Source organism: Lycorma delicatula, chromosome 11, assembly GCF_047948215.1.
Source record: "Lycorma delicatula isolate Av1 chromosome 11, ASM4794821v1, whole genome shotgun sequence".
Lineage (NCBI taxonomy): Eukaryota > Metazoa > Arthropoda > Insecta > Hemiptera > Fulgoridae > Lycorma > Lycorma delicatula.
The window spans coordinates 27,412,316-27,436,228 of NC_134465.1; the positions used below are offsets into that span (position 1 = coordinate 27,412,316).

A 23,913-nucleotide genomic window follows, 5' to 3' on the forward strand; every position below is an offset into this window, starting at 1 on the left:
AATTTGAGTTGCTTTAATTTATGATAAACAGAATGAAAGGTTTACATACAGGGTTGAATATGACCTGCGTTTCGGATGGTTTGGAATCCGGATCTGCAGTAAAATATTTTTTTTTCTAGATAATGAATTAACCTCAAAGCTTGTGCGTGAGGGGAATATAAATATATAGATTTTTAGCGTATGAAAAATGCTATCCTTGACCAGGATTAGAATCGGGACCTGCAGAGATGAAAGGCTTCCACTCCGCCACGGAGATCGGTTGAGTGATGAAGCCAACGAAAAGATATCTCATTTAACGTAATTTCAATTTAATACCGTAGGAACACAAAGGTAATATCTTACACGAAGTGGATAATAATTTTACATCTACAAAAATTTGCTAAATATCGATATACGCATAATAATATAAATAAATCGATAACTTAAAATAACAAATAGTATGCCACGAAATTTACCAATGTTCTTCATGAATTCTAGTAATAGAAATATCATAGATTTAAATTACTTGTTAATTCTTGTTGTTATCCGTAACTCACCGAGTTGGTCTAGTTTCGAACGCGTCTTCGCAAATCAGCTGATTTGGAAGTCGAGAGTTCCAGCGTTGAAGTCCTAGTAAAGGGAGTTTCTTTTATACGGATTTGAATACTAGATGGTGGATACCGGTGTTCTTTGGTGGTTGGGTTTCAATTAACCACACATCTCAGAAATGGAAAAAAGAAGGAAATATTCAAATTCGTACAACGATTGCACTTTAAGCTATACAAACTAACGATCGTTCAACACATTACAGGACGAGTTTCCTCGGCTGCAGTTTATGTGAAAATGATGGATAGAACTGTAGGCAATGATACATTTTTATAAAATGTTTATTTTTACTATGAGTCAACTTTTCATATCGGTAGCAAGATGAACACCAGTAATTGCCGAATATTAGGTAGCGAAAACCCTCATGAAGTTTTGCAGCACATTCGTAATACTCTTAAGGTCAATATTTTTTGTGCGCTAAGCAAAGACTGTACGACCCTTTCTTCTTCTAGAAGGTAAAAATGGTATAGCTTAACAGAACATCCTTTTCTAATTCCTCAGATAGACGATGATGACCAAGATGGATGCCATGTCTATCAGACATGACAGGGCACACGTCACTATCACCTAGAAGACCGAAATTTTCTTGATACTCGATTGACAGGTCGGTGGATCGGTAAAGTTCCAATTGCATTGCCACTTCGCTCCCTACATATGACCCCATTACATTCTTTCTTGTGAAGTTTCATCAAAGATCGGATTTATTTATCGCCTTTACCCTGCTGATCTATTTTGTTCTAAAACTTCGAATTAACACTGCAGCTCCAGAGGTAACGTCCAACTTGTTGGTTACAGACTATAATGAAATCGGCTTCAGATGGGATGTTTGTATCGAATTACAAATGAAAGCTATATCGAACCAAAATGGATGTTGGGTGACAAACTGGACGTTTTTACTATGAAATAAAACCTCAACCGAATCTGTCAGTTATTTCAATAAATTTTTACTACTTTTAAAGTTGTGAAGTCCTTTTAAAATCACCCGATATTTTCAAAAATCATTACAGCAGTCCAACATCTTTTTTTTCTTTATTATAACCAGAAATCCACCTTTCTGACGCACTTACTGCTACAGAGTTTTTTCCAAGCGCATTATCCTAATAATATATTTTTACCATATTTCCATTTTTTTTTTTCAATAAATTGAAATAACTAAAAAATAAAATTTTTTGACTTCTTTTTAACCTAACGACTTCATATTCGTATAAAATCCATTAACCCAAATAAATTTAAAAACATGATTGACTTAATGAACGTGCAAGAATAACTTTTTCGTAATGCTCTCAATCAATTTGAGTAAATGAAAGTTATATATATATATATATATATATATATATATATATATATATATATATATATATACATAAATTTATTATAAAAAAATTAATTTCTTTCAAGAAGAAAAAATAATACTATATTATTTTATTATTTTTAATAATAAAAATAAAATATAATTATCACAATGTAAGATGATGATCTTTCCAACCGCTACTTTGTGCTGGCTAGTAATGTAACCAGCCAGCTAATCTTCTTTCAAGACAAGCAAAAATATTTAATTATTCTTATTTACAAAATTTTCATTTCAGCAGTCGTTTTTTAATGTTTTAATAATTCCTCACAGTTACATTATTATAAGTAATTTTATCCGAAGGTCCTGGGTTTGAATCCAGTTCTGCCATGGAATTTTTCATACGCTACAAGATTCCATTTCCATATTCCCAAAAGACTCTGTGGTAGTTTCTGAGATGAAAATCAGTGGCTGAAATAAACCTAAATTATCGAAGATTTGTTTACGTTTTCATTGCAATAGCGTGAAGTCAAATTACTCTAATACTGGTAAAATGCCGTCCTCTGTAGGGCGAATGGTGGGGTCTCGGCCTTTCATCCGGAGGTCCCGGGTTCGAATCCCGGTCAGGCATGGCATTTTCACACACGCTACAAATCGTTCATCTCATCCTCTGAAGCAATTCTTAACTGTGGACCCGAAGGTTAAACAGAAAAAAAGAAGACTGGTAAAATAAGTTTATTTTGTTGTTTCAAATAAAACACAGCAATAAAAAATAAAGTAAATGGTTAATAGATAAATGATTAAAAATAAAAATAAAAGCACAACTTTCGATTTTTTCTTTTAATATGAAGCGAGTTTTTTACCTGCAAACCCATCGGCAAAAAAATATAGCGTACCAGGTATGGCTATGGTTAACAATTAAAAATAATGCCGGCCTCCGTGGCGTGAGTGTGGTAGCGTCTCGGCCTTTCATCCGGAGGTCCCGGGTTCGAATCCTGGTCAGGCATGGCATTTTCACACACGCTACAAATCGTTCATCTCATCCTCTGAAGCAATACCTAACTGTGGACCCGGAGGTTAAACAAAAAAAATAATTCAAAATAAAATTACCGTTGTAAGTAATTTTATTGAAAAGAGATTTCAAATATTTTTTTCAGTTTTATAATATATATAATTTTTATAAATAAGTATCATTAACTAAACTAATTGTTTAATAAACTATATGTTTTAAGTAACGAACATTTTTTTTTCGAATATTTATTTTGTAGTAAAAGTCAGCTGTTTTAAAAAATTATTCAATTACTTATTTATCTTAATTTTCATTATTTTAATTTTTTTTTATAATTCAAGTTATTAGTTGATTATTTTATAAATGTAGGCCTACACAGAAGTATAATTATTTATTGTAAAATTTACTAAAAAATGAAAATTAACCTAATATTTTTACAATTACTAAGCGATTTGTTTATTGAATTGAATGAAACTAGAGGATATTGTTCTTCTACCTGCAAATATAAGTGAGTAAACTGCTTAATATAAATCATATGTTTTAAAAGTAAACAAATTTGTTACAGCTGTTAATGTTATTCTTTTTTATTTTCACATAATATTATTTTTTAAATTATAAAGCTATCCTTTTTAATCTAAATCTCATTAAAAGAAAGCTTAATCTTTTGGGATTTGAGGATAAACTCAAAATTTTAATAATACTATAAAAATTACATAAAGTTAAATTATTTAAAATAATTTTAATTAAAATTTTCATCTTATTATTCTGCGGTTTGAATAGTTAGTAAATTAATCAAAATAATGATTCTTAAATTAATAGATTATTAACCCTTTTTTTTAAGAGGAGGAGGAACCCCATTTATGAGCGCCGAAGCAGTGTCAGACTCGCTAACAAGTTCCGCAAGCTGTTACAGAAAATTCGTATGCGTATTCCTGCGCACTACCGACTAAACCTTTACACCTGGCGACCCACTCCTCCTGAAATAGCTGATAAAGCATTACTTAAGAAGGAGGGGTAAGCGCCTACATACACATTCAGATAACAAAGCAACTAGCAAGGCACATGTACACACACAAAAACAGATCTACAAATAAATAAAAAACGAGCACAAAACTACACCAAATATACTAACACGTATGCACCATTCGCCCACAGACACACGCACACCAAAAACCCTCGCAACATTGATACTTACCATACGCATATTTACATGCAATCAACTTTAGCTCGGAAGTGGGGGAAGCCCCCGGGATCCCAGCCGGTGGAGTGACCATGACTTCAATGCATCCAGCCGACCTCCACATGATCGGGGGCCCTCCAGATCCTTGCACTGGAACTCCAGATCCTCTATTTAACCTGGAGCTTTCTTCGGCAGAACGTAATTTCTCCATAACTTTTTTAGCTTATCGGACAACAGCCGCTCAGTGATTAGATTATGAAGTCTTAGCGCTCTTAAGGATAATTTAAAAATTGTACTTTCATACGCATGGCCAGCACTGCTGGTTAGACCCGTATCCCAGTCAGATTGAAGTTGGACTTACCATAATATCCTCTCAGATCGGACAGCCATGGCCAGCATCGCTGGCCGTGGCTGTCCGATCAGCCATGGCTGATCCAGGTTGATCATTTTACATTCGAATACGTGCGTGTTTTTACATACCAACTATTTATATACCTAAGATGTCATACCTGTGACAGGTAAAAACATGCTTTTTTTGAAAAACAGCGCTATCTGTTAGACATAAAAGCAACACACGATATACTAAATATTTTACGATTCCATTTCAATGTTTCCGATTTGTGTGTCCGCTATAGACTAAAAACCACTGGACCGATTTACGCGCGGAGAAAGGGTGAAATGGAAAAATCGGAAAAGGTAAAAGGGAAGAAGGGAAAAATAGAAAAAATAAAGGGAAAACGGTGAAAAGGAAATGGAAAGGGGAAAGGGGGAAAGTAAAATGGGAAAGTGAAAAGGGAAATGGTAAAAGGGAAAATGGAAAACGGTTAAAGGGAGGAAAGGAAAAGGAGGCGGGAAATGGTGGAAAGGAAAGAGAAAGGCAAAAAGGAGAAAGGAGAACAGGGAAAGGTTAAATTATTTGAAGTTCCGTAATGTACATTTTGTTAATGTTTTATCAAACTTTTTCAACTGTGTTCATTTAATATATATATATATATATATATATATATATATATTAAATGAACACAATTGAATTGAGAATATATATATAAATATACTCAAATCTAGCAATAGCGAAGCATTGCCGGGGCTGCTAGTTTTAAAGTATTAGTTCACTTACTTCACTTTTGCTACCTCCAATTAATCTACTTTTGCTATTACTCCATTTACTCCAGTATCACCTTTACTTTGCTTATTCCGTACTCCAGTTACTCCAAATGCATCAATCGATCGACTCTATTTACACTACTTATTTACTTAAACCACATACTCAAACTGCTGTATTAGGTCCATTTACTCTACTTACTTTCCTTATGTTTTTATTTATTTTTTTATTTTTATTAATTAACTCCAGATGCTACATATAGGATTGTATTAAGGTAATCCATTTCTTTATAATTCCTTTGGAGGAAGAATTTCTTTATAATTTGAAACTAAGAACGTTTTACTTTCCCGAAAATATAGTTAAAATAGCTGTATTAAAAGAGAAAGTATGGTATCAGGTATCGGTATTTTTTGAAAATCTTAAGTTGGACGATTTAAGGTCCAACTAGTTCATCTAAAAATAAATATATATATATATGTGTGTGTTCGTACATACGTAGTATGTATGTCACAAACCGATTTTTTTTTTCAAATTTGGCTCAAATATTTCTATATTGAGCCATTAATTATATTAATTCTTTTTTCAAAATTCAATTAGGGGATTGGGGAATATGATAAAAATCAATTTCAATCTTTTTCAGAGGAATTTCGAGAAAACGTTTAAAGCATATTAGTCACATACAATGCGTTTACGGAGAGAGTATCACACGAAGAAACGGAGAAATTTTTAGGACATGTTCTACTGGTGAAAATAATGAAAAAAATTCATTTGAAAATAGATCTGGAAACACTTTGTCTTCGAGTTACAGCTAGCGAAATATTTCGCCCGGATTTCAGTTCTTCTAATCAAAAGAAGCCCTACTCTAATTTTTGGGAACCAAATTAAGGAGTAATTTTGGTGGTTTCTTATATAATTTGAGCTGGGAAATAGGACAATATAGGTCCCAAAACTGTAACTCTAGTAGTTTTTAAGATATCCGACGTAAAACACCAAATTGCGGGTTGAAAAACAAGTTTTTTTTAGATTTAGTACAATACGTTATTAGATGACTAATAAATACAGAAGATTTAGTAATAAAACTTGTAGAGAGTTTAATTAGGAGAAAATTAATGTAAATGCAACTAATTAAAGCAAATAAAAACTTTTGAAATCGATTTTTTTGTTGAAGCAAAACAAGTGAAAAAGATATAAAATCGTATAATTCTTTCTGTACCTAATAAACATTCTTTTTAAAAACAAAAACGCTAATTACTGAAAATAACTTTAAATGAAATACAAAATTTATAAAACAATATTTTAGCTTTGTGTATTAATAGACTACACAGGTAAAACGGAATAATTACGTAAAAACAAAATTAAAATATTTGTTACTTTAGAAATATTTAAAAAATGTTATTGTATGTGTTGGCAATCTTAACAGCTAGTCAACAATGAAAATTGTGTACTTCGTTTGAATCTGTTGTCATAAATTATCATACAGTAAAGGAAATGAAGTGTTATCATATCGTAGAGTAAAAATGCCATTTAAATTTTCTAACGAGGAATATTACGATATAATTTTTGTTTATTGATTTTGCAACGGAAATTCTGAAGCGGCTCGTGGTGAATATCGAGAGATATTTTCTGGAAGCCGGATTTCAAATACCAAAATTTTTTCTTCGGTGTATCGGCATTTACAAACAAAAGGATTGTTTCCAACGTGTTGTTGAACGCCAAGTAAGTCATCTTGTTAATAATGAACATCGAGTGAATCAGCGTATTTGGCTACAAGGCGAATTTCATGTCGCACTAGTTTGTCAAAAATCAAAATTTGGCCCATCCTACGGAAATAAGACCTTTATCCTTTCCGCTTTTCGTTAAACTTCTGTCATTGCTTCTAAACAACGATGGTAAGGTAAATTCAATTTTACTTACAGATGAAGTCACTTTTTCAAGAAACGGAGTTTTCACACTACTAAAAATAGTGATTTATGGAGCGAAGAAAATCCACATGGTATTGTGGAAACTAGTTTCCAACATAGATTTCACGTTAATTTTTGGTGGAGTATTATTTATGACAAAATTCTGGGACCGTTTGTTTTCAATAAAAACCTTACGGGAGATACATACATTCATTTTTTGAAAAATAATTTGCCGGCTTTTTTGGAAGATGTACCTTGACAAACCGGATTGCAAATGATTTTCTAGCACGATGGTGCAACGATACGTTTTTCTTTAGTATCTAGAGATCATTTGAATCCTAATTTCTTAAGCTTAATTGGACGTGGTGTACCAATTAATTGGCCACCTAACTTAATGCCAATAGATGACTTCATTGGGGCCACGGCAAAACGATAGTACCAGCAAAACGTTAATACTAAAGAAGAGTTTCTCATTAAAATACGAAGTGCAATTGAATTTATACGAAACGATCTTGAGATGATACGGAAAGCCACCGGAAATATTTTACGTCGGGCAGACTGCTGTATATAGCGGCGACGTATTACTGTGCACATAGGTTGACGGCTGGCTTACCGCGCTATTAACTATCCAATTCAACTCTGACAATGTACTGCATATTATGTAAGTATAAGGAGCTATACGAGATGTTTTCGTAAAGGAATGACTAACTATTCCACTCGTCCTATCATTCTGTCTCTCTCGCACCCTAATGCACAGCTATATGCCACCCGGTATATATTATAAGGAGGGAATTTCAAACAACTATCGTAACTGAGATTTATTATTCGGTTACTATTTATCATTTCATGTATTTTATTTTTTTGTTTTGTTATATTCTTAATAATGTTTATAAGGTACAGAAAGAATAATACGATTTTATATCTGTTTTTCTTCAATAAAAACCCTATTTTTAAAACGTTTTATTTACTTTTTATTGGCAGTATTTTCATTAAGTTTCTCATAATTAAATTCTTTTCAAGATTTGTTTCTAAATCTTCCGCATTTATTAATCATTTAACAAAGCTATTTTGTTTTGAGTTCATTAAATAGTAGTACACCGATGAGAATGTCGCTCGTTGGCATCCTGGTCGAGGCGGTCTGGAATATGTCGAAAACCAAGATTTCGAAGATGACCTACGGTAAAGCCAATTAAGGCTCGGAACGGAGGGGGTTGGCAGAGGATGCTTACCCCAGGGGTCAGGATGTTATATTATACTACAAACTTAAAAAAAAAAATTTGTTTTTAACGAATTGTCTGCGTTTTATGCCGGAAATCGTAAAAAACTGCTGCTGTTACAGTTTTAGGACCTATATTGTCCTATTTCCCAGCTCAAATTATATAACAAATCATCAAAATTACTTCTTAATTTTGGTCCCAAAAACACAGTAGGGCTTGTTTTTATTAGAAGAGCTAAAATCCGGACGAAATATTTCGTAAACCGTAACTCGAAAATAAAGCGTTTCCTGACCTATGTATATATGAACATTTTTCATTATTTTCACTACCAAATAATTCTCCGTTTTTCGTGGGACACTCTGTATAAATAATCAAAAATAAATGTTTTCAAAAAATCTACCGCTTATCTGAAAACTGAAATATATATTTTTTTTTTTTCTATCTCCCTTCGATTTAAATATTTTGAAAGTTTATACTTCATTTATAAAGCTATCAAGTATTACGTACAATTTTTTAAAGTTATAGACCACGGATCTGACATGCATAAAATTTTTTTTTCTTATTTTATCCTTTATTGAAAGGGGTGTTAGACTTAGAAAAAATTTTACTTATATAAATTTAATATATTTATGAATACTTTTAGAACAATTTTTCTTGAAATTTATCCCCTACAACTAAAATATATTCTTTTTTTCCCTCTAATTCTTTCAATTTTTACTATTAATACCAGGGAAAGTCATGCTATACTTTGTCAGCTTTTTTAATTTAGAGTAATAAAAAGTTAAAATTTTTAATGTTTTTAATCATGATCGTAAAAACCGAAGTACAGCAGTTTTCTGGTTAAACCAGATAAAATTGATTTAAAAAATTCAATACTGTATTTAACAACTTTAAAAAAACGCTTTCATTTTAAATCCAACCTAATTACACTTAGAGAAAAAAAATTGTTACTTGGAATTTTATAAGAGAAAATGGTAAAGGGGCTTATAATAAACGTAAAAAAAATAAATACGTGAGCGGCGGTGGTGGAAAGGAGATTTGGAGTGTTGAGGGGACGAAAAAAATATAATTTCCAATAAAAAAGTTGTTGATCATGCAATAATCTACAACGTTGTTAAAGGTTACTTTTAACATAACCTCAAAATGTCCGAGAAAAATACGAAAATAATTTTTCGTTTTTTTATTTTTAATTTCCACAAAAATAATTTAATTTTGACGAAACTTGGTGAAATTATATCTTTCTGTGTCTTAAATAACCACAATTTTTTTTACCTCAACTTTCGCCGGAAATCGCAATAATACCATTTTTCACCCCTTTTCAACCCTCTAAATCAACTCTCCACTATCACCGCTTACGCATTTATTTTTTTTACGTTTATAATAAGTACCTTTACAATTTCCACTTATAAAAATCCAACTAATAGTTTTTTCCCCTCTAAATGAGTTATCTCGATTGGAGTATTTGTTAATTGGAATATTAAGTTTGCATAGTGATTAAAATGTTTTGTGGAGTTTATAATTAACAAAGAATAAAATTTTGTCTGTTTTCATTTTTTTGTTTTTCTTTTTCTTAAAACATTATATTTTATAGAACGTTTTTTTGACAACATGAGTATTACTTTATACCGTTAAAAAGTTATGAATAATTCAAATATTGAATTATTGCAAGCTGAATAAAGCATTAAATTGTTCTTTATTCTCTACGTCTCTTTAAATTACCTTCTTTAAAATTTTAAATTTTGCAAGTGTTAAAAATAATACTTTTCAAATATATTATAACTCATCAACGGTAGATAATTAAATTGAATTGTTTTAAAGTAATAAATAATAATTATTTTTTTCTTTATTATGTTACAGATGTTTTATAAAGATGTTTACCAACTTACTTTTATTATATTATCCATATATATTCTTCAATCAACATGTCTTTCAACTGAAAAATCAATAGTTCCAGGTTACGGTAAACCACCGGGTTATATAGGCTATAAGTAAGTGTATAATAGTTTCATTAATAATAAAATTAAAAAATAAAATTATTTTTTTAAATTAAAAGTAGCTAAAATACTGGAAAAAATGATTTAAAAAGCAGTCTTTCATGAAAAACCGTGAATCAAAGAGTCCAAATATTGTGATCTACAATCCCTTCCCCCATATATTCCATTTATCTACCAGCTTTTTATCAAGCTCTTCTCCTTGGTAACTTTAAATTAGTGACCATTGAGAAAACGAAGGGTATGAAGAACTTGACAATCTCTATTAGAGCAACTATGAATCGTCTTCCGAATTTATTAGTTTGAAATGTCATCTATGAAAGTAACCTAAATGATCATGACTTTCTGTAATTTTATAAAGAATATTGTAACTCATTTAATTATAAATATATTTTCACAAAATTTATTTTCATTGCTAAAATTCTTATTATTTATCACACTTAAACTAAAACACTGGAAGCCAACTAATACAAGTGAAACTTTTTATCACTTTATCAGTAACTACAGGTTAATGACTTCATTTTGAGACTTGAAACTTCTAACTAAAAAAGACTCTTATACTGTCCTCAATATTTTTTTTTTCTTTCAATTTAACAGTATCTAATATTTTTGATTCAAGATTACCTTTGAATTCAGTTATCTCAAAACTAATTTATTATTACTTGTACCTCTTGGCTTCTGGGGTTCATCATCAAAAAGAAAAAAAATTGATGTAGTGCATGACTTCCTGGTATACCTATTAAATCACATGTACACATTGCTGCACCATCCTCCAGTTCTTTAATAAAGTGGACAGTTACGCAATTGCTGAAATATTAGTTTTTATTAACATCAAATATTTATACAATTATTAATTCAACAATCTTACATGAAATATTAGGTTAGAGTAAAACTCCCTTTATTAATCGTATTAATAGATCAGTATTATTCATTTCATCGTGAGTTACTGATCGTTTTAGATTTCGTCGTACTGAAAGTTTTAGATTTCTGGTACGTCGTATAAATAAGAGTTAATAATAATTAAACTATTCCGTTTAGTGAACTCTTGTGTACAAATGTTAATTTCGACCTAACGGTGTAAAATATTCAGTTTTTATTATTAGATTATTTGGTGAATAATCAAAAATGAAAAAGAAACAATTATACAGGAAAAAGAAAGATAACATGAAGAATTATTCTCAAAAAAACGGCAAGAATATGAATATGAAGAGGAAAAATGTTAAGAACAAGGAAAGAATAAAAAAAATTAAGAGAAGATGATAAATATAAACAGGAAAAAATGTTAAAAACAAAGAAAGAATAAAAAGGAAGAAAATGTTACAAACTAACAAAAATAATGCAAACAAAGAAAGAATAAACACATTAAGAGAAAATGATAAATATAAAGATGAAGAAAATGTTAAAGTCAAAGAAAGAATAAAAAGATTAAAAGATGGTAACTATAAAGAGGAAGAAAACGTTAAGACTAAGAAAAGAATAAAAAGATTAAGAGAGTATGTTGAATATAAAGAGAGAGAAGATTTGAAAACTAGAGAACGTGTACACATATTAAGATCAGAAGAATTATATCAAACCGAAGAGCGATTAAATGATTGGCAACAAAAAAAAACAAATAAACGAAATGATGACCAACTCCGACTTAAGAAGAATATTGTCCGACAATATCAAAGGAGTAATTAACGAAAGGACAAGAATTTTTTGAAATTTATTAAAGATCGGGCTCGTATGCCTCAGTATATACGTTGTTCTTATGAGAGTCTATTTTTCAGTTACTCTGTAGTTAACTTTAATGTAGATAAAATTAAACTAGAAAATCCAAAAATAATACAATTCCAAATTGTAATTTTCAATTAATATTAAATAATCAGATGTTTCACCAAATCTATTACATATACACATATATAATAATTCATATTAAATTGCATATAGACATTTTTTTAAATAAATCAAATTTCTTTTTCACTAATAACTTCTGATTTTTTTTTTTTTGTCTTCAGTCATTTAACTGGTTTGATGCAGCTCTCCAAGATTCCCTATCTAGTGCTAGTCGTTTCATTTCAGTATACCCTCTACATCCTACATCCCTAACAATTTGTCTTACATATTCCAAACGTGGCCTGCCTACACAATTTTTTCCTTCTACCTGTCCTTCCAATATTAAAGCGACTATTCCAGTATGCCTTAGTATGTGGCCTATAAGTCTGTCTCTTCTTTTAACTATATTTTTCCAAATGCTTCTTTCTTCATCTATTTGCTGCAATACCTCTTCATTTGTCACTTTATCCACCCATCTGATTTTTAATATTCTCCTATAGCACCGCATTTCAAAAACTTCTAATCTTTTCTTCACAGATACTCCGATCGTCCAAGTTTCACTTCCATATTTTCGTCAAAGTGTATGTTTGGAGTGTCGCTTTGACAATCCAAACATACACTTTCAAAAATCTTTTCCTGACATTTAAATTAATTTTTGATGTAAACAAATTATATTTCTAACTGAAGGCTCGTTTAGCTTGTGCTATTCGGCATTTTATATCGCTCCTGCTTCGTCCATCTTTAGTAATTCTACTTCCCAAATAACAAAATTCTTCTACCTCCATAATCTTTTCTCCTCCTATTTCCACATTAAGTGGTCCATCTTTGTTATTTCTACTACATTTCATTACTTTTGTTTTCTTCTTGTTTATTTCCATGCGATAGTTCTTGCGTAGGACTTCATCTATGGTAACAGGAATGTTACCAAACAATATTTATTTATTTACAAAAGTATTGGAGAATTATTTTCTATGGAGAGATAAATCCGAGAATTGAATAGGATGAATTGTTAGCAATGCGGATGTCTTTATTTCAACGATTTAAAATTTTAAGAAATTTATATCATTTTGTTTTTTTTTTTTTTGATCTTATTTTAAATATTTAGATTAATTTAGTTTATAGGTTACGTAATTCATGATAATTTTTGATTATCCGTTTTTAGTAAAGTCTGGTTTTATTTTATAAATCTCTTTTCCGATAGGTCAACTATAATACACTATGATTTTTTTTGTTGTAATAATTCACTTATTTAGACATATAAGATTGGTCATTTCGCTTCTGTTTTTAGATAAGTTACCTTCATAAAGGTTGGCTATAAGAAGTGATGTGAAAGTTACATCCACAAAATAATATGCATTATTTTTCTCATTGTGCTAAATCATAAAATGTATTTTTATTTTTATTTTTTTATGTTATTAGCCCAGTATGGACATTTAAGTGTTTTAATAATACATGCAAAAAAATTCCACTTAAAACAATCTCTCCAGCTACCACTATAAGTAAGAAAGACGATGGAAAAGGAAATGAAAAACCAGAATTGATGTCATTAAATGTTTGTAAACTTTTCTGTGGAAAAAATACGGGAGTATTATGGCCTTTACCAACTGGGAATATCGTTATAAAGGGCCCAGCTGTACCAATACGAAGTGATAATATTGAAATAAATTCTGTAGCTGAAACAACAAAAGGTAAGCTTTCTTTTTTCATTTAAAATATAACTTTCTAAAATTATATATTAAATAAATTACTAGGTTATTTTACTTTAATAAAATAGGTTAATTTAAAACTGTTTATCATGATTCTTTTTTTTTTAAATTATAGTTCAATTTATTTTAAAATGTGTTGTGTTTTTTTTCCCGGTATGCAAAATATGTGAACTCTATTTAACTTACTCAATTTGTTTCCTAGGATTTACAATGAGTTTATATAATAAAAAGATAAAACATCAATCAAAAATCCTAATAATTCCTGAAAGTTTAATCCGACTCTTTTGTACTTTTCACTTAATCTTATCAAAAACTAACAAAAAAATCACATTTTCATAGAATTTACTTAAATTTATTAAGTAAAACTTCACATTTAAATAACATATTAAATATAAATGTGATAAGTTATTAATATATCACTCGAGACACCTGGTGTGTCGTAATAAATGTACACATAGTTTCAATAACTATTACAGTACACAATTATTAACATTCAACAAAGTTTCATAACACAAACTAATTAATACAAACTTAGAAGCTTGTCAGTTTACAGAAGTGTTCGAATTGTTGAATATTATTGTCTAGGCATTGCTGATAACTTCAACCTATGGAATTACAAATTTCTCTAAGCATATCAATGATATTTCGACGCATTCTCTTACAGTATCTGTTCTTAACTCGTCGCTTCTATCTGTTCTTGTACCATAAATATTATCTTTAAGGTATTCCAACAAAAATTAGACCCCGTGAGAGTGGTGAAAGCTGAATCTTACCCCTAATTATCTGTCACCAGAATTCCATCAAAATAGACCTTCACATCGTGATTGTAATATGAAGGTGTTCCACTCTGCTGGAAGTATCATTATTCATTACCAAACATATATTGAATGCGTAGCATAACGGATTTCTGTAGCAAGTTTAGGTAGATTTCACCAGTCTCAATAGTCTCAAAGAAGAAAGTATGGATTAATCCAAATCCAGATAAATCACACCATACTGTAACATCTGATAAGTTCATATGATATTTCACTTGCGAAATGTTTTGTGTGGAGTATGGCCCTTTATGGGGCAGATACATGGACTATTAGGAAGGGAGAGAAAAGAAGATTGGAAGCCTTTGAAATATGGGTTTGGAGGAGGATGGAAAAGATCAGCTGAACGGAGAGAGTTCGGAATGAGGAGGTGCTTCGTAGAGTGGGAGAAGAAAGGGCGATTATTGAAATAATAAAAGGAAGAAAATGCAGTTGGTTGGGAAATTGGCTGAAACGTGACTGCCTATTGGTTATGGGATTGGAAGGATTTGTAACGGGGAGGAAAGCGAAGAGGTTGGAGAGGAACGAAAATGATAGATAATATAAAAAGGGAAGTGGTTTCTATGAAATGAAACGGATGGCACAGAATCGAGCAAAATGGAGGGCGGCCATGTGAAACCTGCCTTTGGGCAGAACATTTATTACTGTGTTTCACTGTCAAACACGGGTTGCCCAATAGATAAAATTATGATGATCAATTTAGCCGTTTAAGTGTGGCCTGGTCATTTAAAATCTTGTAATAAGATTTTTATTTTAATAATCTGTTACACCAATATAAACCTTGAGTAAACTGGATCATACTCACAATCACATGATAAGAAGTTCCCAGCGAAACTCCTGAAAAATTTCACACTAGTATTACAAAGAACTCTTGTGACAAGCAGTACACACACTACGAAATTATGAACAACATTTAACACCTAACAGTAGAACAAGAAAAAACAAAATACACAAAAAGAAAATAATATGCAATAAATTTAAAAGTAAATAATAAGATTATTTGGAAATTGATAAAATGTATTATCCCGTCTACATTTTTCGCTGTACCACTCACAAAATTGAATTCTCCGTTCAAGATTTGAAATAAAGTGAGAATAAAAGCTTTCTACTTGGCATGCTTCAAAATATTCTATTTTGAAAATCGTATCTCATAACCTTCATCAAGATTCACCGGCTTGGCGAATAGATTTTATAAGAGTTCGCTTATACGTCTTTATAAATATCAACACTAGGTGTGATCAAAAAATACGGTGAATAATTTTTTATTAAAAAAAGTAATAAGGTTACATAGAATTCGATTTAATCTCCTTCAAAGTACTGTCCTTGGCTAGCAATGCACTTATCCCAACGTTGACTCCATGACTGAAGGCATTTCTGGAAGGCGTCTTTCGGAAGGACTTTCAGGTGCTCGGTCGTGGCCCTCTCAATGTCGGCAATGGTGTCTAAACGTTTTCCTTTAAGCACAGTTTTAATTCTTGGGAAGAGCCAAAAGTCGCACGGTGATAAATCCGCTGAGTATGACGGATGTGGACAGACAGGAACACTTTTTCGGCCAAAAACTCGCGAATGAGAAGCGAGGTGTGACACGGCGTGTTATCGTGGTGAAGAAGGAAGCCATTGGTCCATTTTTCTGGTCGCTTTCTTCGTACGTCGTTTCGCAAAATGCTTTGAACGGATCCGTACGAGATGTTAAGATCTTCCGATAGCTCTCGAATAGTCATTCACCTGTTTGAACGAACCATTGTTTCCACTTTTTGCTCATTTTCAACTGTTTTTGAGGTTACTGGACGTCCCGCACGCTGCTCGTCTTCAACAGACGAGCAGCATTCGGTACATTGTACCAGTATTAATGTTGTAAGTGAAGGCTGCCAATTAAATATCGGTATTTTTAATTTTTTATTCAATCAAGTACCGATTTTCTATGAAATGATTCTTCTTGAACCCGAATTGGAATACTAGTTAAACTTAACTAAAAATATCCATTTTTTACCATCTCCTTGAGAAAAGAAAAATTTTATTTTTGTATCCATTTATTCTCAATACACTATACCGAAAAATTAAAAGTATAAAAAATTAAAACCTATAAAGTTTCGTACTGTTTTTTACAAACAGTACGAAACTGTTTTTTACATTTTTTCGGTTTTGGCCACTTCTACTCCACTATATGGATATATCTTTTAATTTCCAAGTAGGAATCGGTCTTACTGTGAAGAAAAGCAGTTTTTCATCACCTGGAAATGAATTTTAATAAAGCATTCTACAAAATAACTTATTTCACAGTAAAATTTTGTTCAGAATTTTAGCTAGGGATTCCATTTCGGTCAATGATGTACCCCCCAAAAAAATGTCAGATAATTATAAAATATTTCAATATATCTGAGCCTTTTTAATAAAAGTACGGTTTTCATCTCCTTCCTGTTTTTCTCCTCTAATAAAATGTTAAACTATGTAATATAGTGGTAATTCATTTTCCATTGACACATTAGTATTCAACTAATTTTATGATATGTATTATTAAATTGTATATATATATTGTTCAATTATAATTGACACTACCTTTGTTACTTTGTATTATTACCATGTATACAAGGTATTTTGATATTCAACTCGTGTAACATTTTAGTGGAAAGGTGATTGCGTTTAAATTAATAGTTGGTAGAGTGCAAACTAAAGTGTATATTATGTATGCATTTAATTGTTATTTAGGGATGTAGAAGTTAGCAATATAGCAGTAGTAGTTTCTATTTCATCCTTACTTGTTCATCCAATCAACAAATATATGTATATATACATTTACAACAGTATAGGATGACCATAATAGAGGAACATTTATGTTTAGTTCATTATTCTTACGGTTGGGTGAGCGGTGACAGTTTAGCTTAAAACAGCGATCGTTGTATTATAAAACCTTTCGACTGTGCTAAATAATTATTTTATGCGATCAAGTAATAAAATATATTGTTTCTCCTATTGTATAAATTACCTACTATTAATATTCTTCCTCCCTCTCCCTATTACCTGTAACTCTCTCCTTATTTCACTCTCTCTCTTTCTACTTTTTTGAAAAACATAATGTATCGTTTCTATAAAGCATAAACTTTCTCGTCGGTTCACGAATAAAATTACTCAAAAGAGACTTAAATGTAATGAAATATATGAGCGTGGATGGTTGAACTAGCCATAAAGCTGGTTTTAATAAATATAAAATTCTTCTAGAATAAAGTAAAATTCGTTTCCCAGAATATTAAGATGAAATTTTATCACACGTTCGATGTCTTTATACTGTTGTTTCTTCGCTCCACAACAAAGGGATCCAGACTATTACCTACAGGATCCCTGTCCCAACCCGTAGGGGGAAGACCTTGTGACGTTAACGGTCGCCACACCATCCCTTCCGTTCCAAGCCGTGAGGGGCTTTACCGGAGGTCGTCTTTAGACCCTCTAACTGATTATATCTCACTGTCATTAGCCAAGCCTCGGTCGGGATGCCACCGATGTAAATACCTCGGCTGACACTTGCATCAGTAAAATACATATAAAATTTCGCCTTCAAGTAGGCTTCAAAGAGACATCTTCACATCAAACCTGATTCCCTCAAATTAACTGATCGAAACCGCGAAAGCACGAACCGCGCGCTTAGTAAAGATTTGACAACACCGTTCGTGACTGTGAACGCCTCAGAAAACGAATGAGTTTAAAGTTAAATCAGTGCTACACTCATACAAATCAGATTTATGTTTTTCGCCACATAGAAATTCAGAACTACCCCCAAATCCCTGTGACCGAACTGAAGGGGAACTGAAGTCAAGGGGAATCGCGTAGGGAGAAGAATCTTGCTAATCTGCCAAGGAATAACCCAAATAAAATACGTACTTCACAAACACCAACTACAAATTAACACATTCTACCAATAATTTTTTACATCACTTAAATTAATGTTGTATTACTACTCCCAATGTATCCTTTGACTTGAGCCCATAATGGAGGAAGACAACACGAGATAATTTTTTGATCTTTTGATTTTTTTTTTGATATCACCACATAAGCTGAAGCTTATGTGGTGATATAAGCTGAAGCTTATGTGTGGGATATGGAAATGTAATTTTGTAGGGTATGAAAAATGCCATGCCTGACTGGGATTCGAATCTGGAACCTCCGGATAAAAGACCGAGACGTTGCCACTTGCGCCTCGGAGTTCGGCATTTGATCTATTTGATAATGAATATATTTTTGTTTAACTGATTTTTACTATTTTTAAAAGTTCTACTTTTAACCTGTCCTCGTTGTACGTAATTTTAATCATTCGGCAATTTCTGACTTTTAGGTTGAAGCGTTTGGAATTTTTTCAGTTTTCAGGCAATGGTACGGCGCATTATCAATTACTATGACGGATCCTTCAGTAGCTATTTCGATAGTTTTTTTTTAAACCACTACATAAAACTGTAACCAATCACTTCATCGTGATACTCATAGGAAGATCTGGATTCAAATACCCATAAACTATCGTTCAACCCAATTTCACTTCGTATGTGCATTACTACTAATCGTTTAACTTTTCCAACCGGGGTTTTCACTCCGGTTGACAAAACTTTCATAAAAGCGTCTTTTGCGCTCTTTATTTCTTTATCCACCTATACCTTTTCCTGTACATGTCCTACATTAACTCAAGTGTCATCTAGATAATAAATTACCTTACCTTCTTCACGAAATCGCTTAATTTCTCTTAAATATTCCCTACGACATGAAATAATATATTTGCGTTCAATCATTATAGAATTACTTTTTTTTGGACATAAAACAAAAATTCATTGATTTTAAAACTCAATGTAATGTGCTTTTAGAGAAAATTGGCCGTTCAGAATCGGTATTACAGCATTTAATATTTCGTTCAGGTTAGTAAGCTCGTTATGGGAACAGAACAAATGAACAGTTTTTCTGATAGCAGTTTTAGTAAAATCGTCCAACTTTTCAATTATTTTCAAGCGCTTTTAGAGTCTTTTTTGAGCGTATATAATCGTTAAAAAATATTGTTGATTGTTGCAGTAGTTGTTTACCGAAAAACGTCGCTGACTGCAGTTTCAGGGTTATCTTTTTTTAAAGTTATACATACGTTGCTGATTATTTTTTTTTTTTGAGCTACTTCAGGGTTTTCCCGGTTTATGTTTTACAATAGAATCAGTCATTGTTAAAAACTGATTAGCAGAAAAGCGCAGGATAAATTAAAATTAATGAAAGTAACACTAAGTAAGATTGTTATAAAAATGAGTAGAAATTGTTATAAAAAAGGAAGTATAAAAAGTGTTTGTACCCTACAGAGTAACACGGTAACATAAACTGAAATACTTTTTTTCATTCAATTAAATAATTTTGCGAAGTATTACAAATGATTTTATAGTTATTAAACATCAAAAACTTAACAAACGTTTTTAATCACTTATCATCGGCATGTCACGGCGCCAGACAAGTGATAGCTTACAATAAGTACATATTTGCTGCAAAATAATTCAAATTATTTTTTATTTTTATTCATTGGAAAATGAACAGTGTCTCTTTATTAATTTTAATAAATGGTTATTTATATTTATTTATTTTATAAATATAATTGGTACTTACGTATTAACGCCACCGCACTACAGCTTTATTTAAAAACAAAGTAGTCAATCGGATTTCGGTGGAAAATGGGTCGATATAGAGTTTAACATATTTTATTTTTATTTATTTTATAAATATAGTTTAACCAAACATAACCTACGCTCGCTTCGCTCGCTAACCTTGACTAATTAACAGGAGTGTTTTGATTATTTAAATAATAAATAATTGCAATAATTACTGAATTTATTAAATAAATACTCAAAAAAAAACGGTGTTAATTAGTCAAGGTTAGCGAGCGTAGGTTAAGTTTGGTTAAATTATATTTATAAAATAAATAAAAATAAAATATGTTAAACTATATATCGACCCATTTTCCACCGAAATCCGATTGACTACTTTGTTTTTAAATAAAGTTGTAGCTGCGGTGGCGTTAATACGTAAGTACCCAATTGATTATTAATTTTTTTTTTCAAGATATTTATTTTAATTATTTTTCATGTTGATATTTTTTGTCAAATATCTTTATTATAAGTAATTGTATTTTATTTTATTTATTTTAATAAAACTTACTTAAAAAGTGTATAATATAATGTAAAATGTATGTGATAATAACAAATGTAATAATTTACGTACAAAATTTATCTTGAAAACAAATTTTAACAAGAAACCTAAATGTAATGTTACGAGTACATTGTACAAGTTTACTGTATTCAACTGTTACAATACTGTTTACTAGCGTTGGTTTAATTAGACAAGCATGCCTTAACGCATAGTACTTTCACAATAAAATAGATATTCGTTATTATTATTACTATTCCTTTTCATTGTTGTCGCTTATTCTTTAACTTCTTTTTGTAGTTATTCACTTTTCTCTCTCTCACACACATACACTCTCTTTCTCTCTTTTATACACCCACACATACGCTCTCTTGAATTTCACTATCTTCAATGTTCAATCTTCCGTTTCTTTCTTCAATTACATTTTCTCATATCCTCAAATTCAACATTAAAGAACAATGTTTATCTCCAATTCTTTCTAAACTAATTTCTTTGTTATTTATATATCCTTCTTTATGTAGCTCCATTAGACATTAATTCCTTTATTTTTATTTATATAAATTAATTCACGTAAATTTATTTTTGTACCTAATTAAGATAGAAGAAAAATAACATATGTTTTGGAGTCTAATAAGTTTGTTTGTGTCAGCGTTAATTCTGGAACGGGTCTAGCAATTTTTATAAAATAAGTCAACGGTTTATTCATATCGGTATCCAATTACACGTAAAAAGAATTACAAAAAAATTGTACAAGCAGATAAGGACTCCAGAGATAATGAGAAACAAATGCACTAATTTTTATCAGGAAGGATCAAGATTTCATATATTAAATGCATTTTAAAATGGTTCGATCACTAGATTGACGAATTATATAAATTTATTAAAAATAATAAAACTGATTATTATTATTTATCTCAAAGTCAAGATACTATTTGCTTATTCCATTATGCTGATTTCAATATTTATTAATTGTGTATGATTGATTTTATTTTACAATAAATGTTTAAGAATTATTTTATTTAAAAATAATTAATTTTAAACCAGTAAGTTCACCTAATTAGTAATTATTATAGTTCAGTAATTATTTTGTATAGTTTTTAATTCATTACAAACCGTTTTTAATGAGTAACATGATTAGACTTCCGAAAGATTTCGATATATCTTCGCGTTTCACATCCCCCAGACTCCAAAACCACTAACACCTCAAAGTCTTATATGTATATATATATATATATATATATATGTTTCACTTTCTTGTGGATACGATAACTGCCATAACTTTGCTCCAATCGCTTTCAAATTGTTCCTTAAAAATAACTCGTCCCAAAATCTCAGTTGAGTTCGTTAACGGCCAAAATCGGACCGTAGCGGCGGAAATGGGAAGGGCTTTTTGAAACAAAAAAATATCGCTTTAACTTTCTTATTAAATAAAATATCAAATTCGTTTAAAGTTCGTACTTAAGTAGGAACTAAGTAGTTTTAGACCCTTATCCAAAGGATAAGGGTCTAAAACTTATCTGAGTGAAGTTTTTTGATATCACCAACCATTGGCCCAGAGGGTGGAAAAAATGGGGTTCCGAAGACAAAAAATATTATACCACCTTTAATAGGCACAATATCGAATCTATTTAAAGTGGTCGTTAGTCCTCTAAACATTACCTAAAACTTTTGTCTGAAAAACGTTTTATATGGCCAACCCTTACAGCAAAGGATGACCATATAATGTTGCTGGAATTATAATAAGATGGGGCTTTTCGTACGCTAAACATGTGAAGGTTTTTTTCCACATGCAATCATTGTCGTATTGAGTAAATTTGAAGTTTTTCTTAACTTTAAGGTGGAAATCTTTTTTATCCCTTACTTAGCACCGGTGAAATCTACCTCCGCCTTTCGGCGTGCCGAAAGAGATTTTTAATTATCTCAACTGACAAGACGTTGGAACGTGTTATATAAATATAACAAATATTTTTTTATCATTATAATAATATAATTTTATAAACTGGAAATTCTATTATAGAGGTCTCATAAAAAATAAAGAATTATTTGTATAATTTTTAATTGTCTGCAACTGTTAATAATTATATAATGATAATAATAATTAAAAGTATATTAATAATAATATAATTAAAAATAAGAGAAAAAAGGGATAAAAATATTTAGAAATGCTTCGTTTTTCTAGTTACAGCTGCCGAAAAATTTAACGTTGGATTTTTGATTGTTAGATAACATAATGCGCCGGCCTCCGTGGCCCCAGTAGCAGCGTCTCGGCCTTTTATCTGGAGCTCCCGGGTTCGAATACCGGTCAGGCATGGTATTTTCACACACGCTACAAATCATTTACCTTATCCTCTGAAGCAATGCCTAACGATAGACCCGGATGTTAGATAATATAATGCAGTTCTAAGATTTTATTTATTCTAATTACTGCGGTAAATAATTACTAAATTTATATATTATTTGTATGATCCGAGAATTTCTATTTTTAAAACATCTAAGAACTGCAGTCCTAATGAGTATTTCTTTTTTAAAAGTGACTTAAAACTCACAAAATTCAAGTCAAAAAAAAAAAACGATTTTGTATGTTTGGCTTAAATGGTAAATAAATTGGCTTAAATTAAGAAATAGGTTTTATAGAGAAATTAATTATGATAAAATTTATGCAAATAAAGTCAGTATAAAACAAATACTAGAAACGTTTGAAAGATTTTACTTAAAAGCAAAATAAAATCTTACGCAGTTCTGCGCAAGATAACCGACTTTTCATTTCCAACGTCCTCACTATTTTGTAGTCAGAAAGGCTCTGATTTTCAAAGTACAACTTACTACATACCATTTGATTAACGAGTAGACCCTACACACAATCATCAAGTTTCAACTCGCTCACTGCATAAACGTGAATGAAAAATGCACCACTACACAGTAATGTTTTTGACCTTAAATTGAGGGTAACTAAAGAACAACTCAACCAATCTTCATCAAATTTTCAAATGAACAACGTCAGATACATTACTACAGTACATCTAAATTTCAATGAAATTGATCAAGTAGTTTTGAAATTTTTGAAACATAGATTTTATTTGGTCAACAGACAACATAACCTTAATTTAAGGTATTATTTTGATGGAGTTATAGGGAGAGGGGGTAAAAATGAATTTTC

The 23,913-nt window shown here is 30.9% G+C and overlaps 1 protein-coding gene across 1 annotated transcript in view; it reads left to right on the forward strand.

Annotated features, from left to right (window-relative positions):
• Nucleotides 1–23,913, forward strand: part of Hexo1 (beta-hexosaminidase 1) — a 72,911-nt gene that overhangs the window by 15,611 nt on the left and 33,387 nt on the right. The window contains exons 2-3 of the mRNA XM_075378251.1: nt 10,140–10,270; nt 13,508–13,776. Coding sequence (XP_075234366.1) covers nt 10,140–10,270; nt 13,508–13,776 — 400 coding nt within the window. The remainder of the gene's footprint in view (nt 1–10,139; nt 10,271–13,507; nt 13,777–23,913) is intronic.